Consider the following 4,714-nt stretch of genomic DNA (forward strand, 5'->3'; position numbering starts at 1 on the left):
TTTTTCTGGTAGTTCTATCTTTTCTTGAGAGGGGTGTATTGAAGTCTCCCAGCACTATAGTAGTGTTGTCGATTTCCTCTTTCAGTTCTGTTAATGTTTGCTTTATGTACTTTGCTGGTCTTTCATTTGGTGCATAGATATTTATTATTGTTATGTTCTCTTGTTTTGTTGACCCTTTCAGCATTATGTAGTGACCTTCCTTGTCCTTTGTGATGGTTTTTACGTTGATATTTATTTTATCAGAAATTAATATGGCTACTCCTGCTTTTTTCTGGTTGCCATTTGCTTGGTATATTTTTCCCCACCCTTTTATTTTTAGGCTGTCTTTATCTTCATTTTTCAGGTGTGTCTCTTGTAGGCAACATATTGATGGATTTTGTTTTTTATCCAATCTGCTACTCTCTTTCTCTTCAGCGGTGCATTTAAACCATTCATGTTCAGTGTGACTATTGAGAGGCTAGGTTTTATTGCTATCATTGTGTTGAGTTCTTTTTGGTGTTGTTGCTAGTTACTTTGGACCATGGAGCTTTCTGTGGTACATCTGTAAGAAGGACATCTCTGAGTCTCTCCTGCAACGCTGGTCTTGTTTTTACAAAATCTCTTAGGTTTTGCATTTCTGGGAATATCTTGATCTGTCCTTCATATTTGATGGATAATTTTGCTGGGTACAGTATTCTTGGTTGACAGTTGTGTTCTTTGATTGTTTGATATATGTCCTTCCACTGTATTCTTGCTCACATGCTTTCTGCTGAGAAATCGGCACTTAATCTTATCTGTTCTCCCTTACAGGTTACTCTTTGTTTCTCCCTTGTTGCTTTCAGGATTCTCTCCTTATCTTTGGTTCTGGCAAACTTAAGTATGATATGCCTTGATATTTTTCTTTTGGGGTCGAATCTATATGGTGTTCGCTGAGCTTCCTGAATATATATTCTCTCTTTCTTCATTATGTCTGGGAAGTTTTCCTCTAGCAATTCTTCCACAACTTTTTCAGTGCCTTTACTTGCTTCTTCCTTTTCTTGGATTCCAATGATGCACATTTCTCACATTATCTTAGGTTTTCTTCTTTTTTGCGTTTGCTTTTTGCTCTAGCTGATCAGTGGTGACAATTCTGTCTTCTATTTTATTGGTTCTGTGTTCCATCTCCTCAACTCTGTTTATGTGTCCCTCCATCATGTTGACAGTATCTGAAACATTGCACCTCATGTTTTGGATCGTGGTTTCTTGTTTTTCCAGTGCCACTAATGCCTCATTTGTTTTCTCTACATTGTTTTGGGTTTTCTTTTGTTTTGTTTGTTTTTTTTAGCTCCTCCTAGTTTTTGCTTCTATTATCCTATAATTCTTCAATTTTGTCTTTCATCCATTGAAAATATTCAATCACTGTTCTTTTAAATTCTGTGTCAGAAGGTTCCATCAGATTTTCTGACTTCAGGAAATCCGTTGATATTGTGCCACCCTTTGGGGTTGACATCTTGCTTTGCACTTGTGTAGTGTGTAGGTTAGCTTGATATGCTCTTGATCTGAAGACAATGCTCTAGAAATCAGTCGGGCAGCTACCCCACTTGTGTTTTTCTCTGAACTTCTGACTCCAGGAAAATTTCAGTTCAGAGCCTGTGAGAGCAGCCTCTTGTAAGACAAGATGTTCAAGGTCAAGGTGTTCCAGATTAAAGGCAAGTTGATTGACCAGATGTGTAGGCACAAGTGTGGAGCCAAATGGGGTGGGACAGGCATGGGGGTGGGGTGATCACAAGAGCAGGTAAACCACTTGGGGGACCTCACTCAGACCTCAGCTGTCCGGGTATGCTCATGATTTGGGTCCCTACTCAAATTCCAGCTCTCCGTCTCCCACCCAGTGGTTTTCACTCAGTGGTCCCTGCCCAGGTGTTCTCCTACCTGGGGGCCAACAGGACCCAAGCAGTCAAAGTCAAATTCTCACGAACCCACTCGCCTGCTGGTCTGCAATGTCCACAAAAATTCAGACAAATTACCACTGTCCCATTGGCATGGCCCAAGAGAGCTCAGCCAAATTCCCACCAGTGGGCTCACCCTTGGGTACTCTCCCAGGCAATTGATGGTGCTCAAGAAAACCCAGTCAGGATCCTACTGGCCTTTCTCCTGCCAGATCAGTCCCACAGCAGCTCGGCTGGTGGCTTCAGGCGATGGCTAGATCTGTGGCATGGCTTTGTGTTCCTGTAGCTCCGAAATAAATAGCTCCAACAAAAGTTCTGAGTGGGTCGCTGTCGCATCCTCCTCACCTCATGTAGCGCAGCCTGGTCCAGGCATCTGACAAGTTAAACAGCCACCATGTTGAGCAAAAAGGCCAAGACCAAGACCACCAAGAAGCGCCCTCAGCGTGCAACATCCAACGTGTTTGCCAAGTTTGATAAGTCCCAGATTCAGGAGTTCAAAGAGGCCTTCAACATGATTGACCAGAACAGAGATGGCTTCATCGACAAGGAAGACTTGCATGATGTGCTGGCCTCTCTAGGGAAGAACCCAACGGATGCGTACCTGGAAGCCATGATGAACGAGGCTCCAGGGCTCATCAACTTCACCATGTTCCTCACCATGTTTGGGGAGAACCTCAATGGGACAGATCCAGATGATGTCATCAGAAATGCTTTTGCCTGCTCTGATGAAGAAGCAACAGGCACCATTCAGGAAGACTGCCTAAAAGAGCTGCTGACCACCATGGGGGACCGCTTTACAGATGAGGAAGTAGACACGCTCTATGGAGAAGCTCTGATCAACAAAAAGGGGAATTTCAATTACATCGAGTTACCATGTATCCTGAAACATGGAGCAAAAGACAAGGAGGACTGAACAAACTTTAGCTGAAACCCTCTAATTACCTTGAGTTTATTCCCAAGACACTCTCCCCCTCAACCTCTTGGAGCCTGCACATGCATGTAGCTTCATAGCTTTGCCTCTTATCCTCTCCCTTGGATGTATTTATTCCAGTCTTTTCTGCCACTAGCATCTGTATAATCAGGATGGGAATGAGGATGAGGATGTAAATTGTATTGAAAAACAAATTATGAATAAAAATCAAAAGTGAAAAAAAAAAGTTCTGATTCAAAATCCTACAGTCCACGGCTGTTGGTAGGTCTCTGTGTGGCTTGAAGAACTCTCTAGTGTCCCTGGGACACTGCAGAGGAGTGGGGGTGGGGGAGCACCACTGCGAACAGGGGCGTGGGACTGGAGCACCGCAAGGCTGTGGGGCTGGGCACTAAAGGGGCTGCAGAGTTAGAGGTTTTCTCACAGATGTTAAGCTGCCAAGTCACTGATCCTCAGTGCATCAGACTTCCCACGTCACTGGTCTGCGTCCTAACCTTATTTTCTTAAGCTCAAACCCATTGCTGTCCAATCAGAACTGACTCCTAGCTCACTCTCCAGTGGGTTTTCAGAAACAGTACATAGCACATGAAGAGATTGGCTATCTTTTTCCTGTGGCTTCGAACCAACAGAGAGGTGTGGCCTTTGGGTTAGAAACACAACTCCCTATGGACTATGCCAACAGAGTTCAGCATTATTCTAGTTCAGATCATGCATCCATAATTGTTTTTTAAAACATGCCCCTTGATTTTGAAGTACAAGATGCAAGTTAGTAATGAGAAATAAAATAATGAAGAAAGGAAAGCAGAATGTCTGGTAAATGCTACAGAAAAGGTTTAAATCCCAAACACACTTGAACTCTATGCACATCATGCTTCAATCTGTGTAGAGCACTAGCTCAAAGTCAGCCACCATTGCCTCCTCTCCCCATACAGACCAGAGTCTGCTCCTCAGTGAGGACTGAGGAGCAGTCCACCTATGCAGAGTCTGCCTGCCTTTGACACCCCGTGGCCACAGGCTCAGTGTAGATGGAGCATCCAGCTGTCTCCAACAGGAAAGTCCCTTGACCTAAAAATACATCCCTACTGGCATGTGGGAAATGCCTGAAATTCCACCATTAGCAATGCATTCCTCGGGTGACACCATGCCATTTTTAGATCACATTTTTTAAGTGAAAATGCCCACATGGGGGAAACTTGTAAAGAAGTTGACATTTTGAGTAAGTGAACGCTTCTGATAGTTTCTGTGAGCGTAAGTGAGCTCTGACAAAAGAAGTGGCTGGAAGGAATGGGTGGGGGCATGGAGGTCTACAGGCCAACTTGGCCAGCAATTGTGATAGTTTTAAAACATGGCCTCAATTCTTTGGTGTCTACTCTATGGAGAGGTGGAATCTCTGCCTTCTCCTTTTTAATCTCAGTGAGCTTATCAGCAGGGTGTGACAGAACTGGCTCTATATAACTTCCAAGGCTGGGTCACAAAAAGTTATGCTGCTACTGCCTGGTTCTCAGGAACCCTTGTTTTTGGAGCTTTGAGTCATCTTGGGGTGGGGGTGGGTGTGTATGTGTGTATACCGTCTAATCAGATTTGATTGGTACAGGAGGAGATTGTCCCTCCTTCTCCAGCAGAGCATCTGGTGGATTTGAACTATGTACCTCTGAGATTGCAGTGTAGCTTCTTACCAGTAGGCCACCAGAGCTCCCTTGAGCTCTGAGTCATCTTGCAAGGTCACTATGTTGAGCTGGTATACAGGAGAGAGAGACCACCTGTAGGCACTCCTGTGGAATGTCAAGGCTGAGTCCTGACTTCTGGCCATCCCTACCAAGATTCTGGATGTGAGTAAAGCCAGCAATTGACTACCACTGAGAGACCTCCCATCACGGAT

At 44.3% G+C, this 4,714-nt stretch overlaps 1 protein-coding gene across 2 annotated transcripts; it reads left to right on the forward strand.

Annotated features, from left to right (window-relative positions):
* The first annotated feature begins 2,301 nt into the window (after positions 1–2,301).
* Positions 2,302–2,820, forward strand: LOC102863991 (myosin regulatory light chain 12B-like). Of its 2 annotated transcripts, XM_006897520.1 has the most exons (2): positions 2,302–2,514; positions 2,659–2,820. In XM_006897520.1, the coding sequence occupies exons 1-2, from the start codon at positions 2,302–2,304 to the stop codon at positions 2,818–2,820; spliced, it is 375 nt and encodes a 124-aa protein (XP_006897582.1). The 2 variants fall into 2 exon arrangements, with proteins under 2 accessions (XP_006897582.1, XP_006897581.1); XM_006897519.1 differs by having other exon boundaries at positions 2,302–2,820.
* Positions 2,821–4,714: the final 1,894 nt, after the last annotated feature.

This window comes from Elephantulus edwardii, unplaced genomic scaffold, assembly GCF_000299155.1.
Source record: "Elephantulus edwardii isolate Elephantulus edwardi_28Jun2011 unplaced genomic scaffold, EleEdw1.0 scaffold00210, whole genome shotgun sequence".
Lineage (NCBI taxonomy): Eukaryota > Metazoa > Chordata > Mammalia > Macroscelidea > Macroscelididae > Elephantulus > Elephantulus edwardii.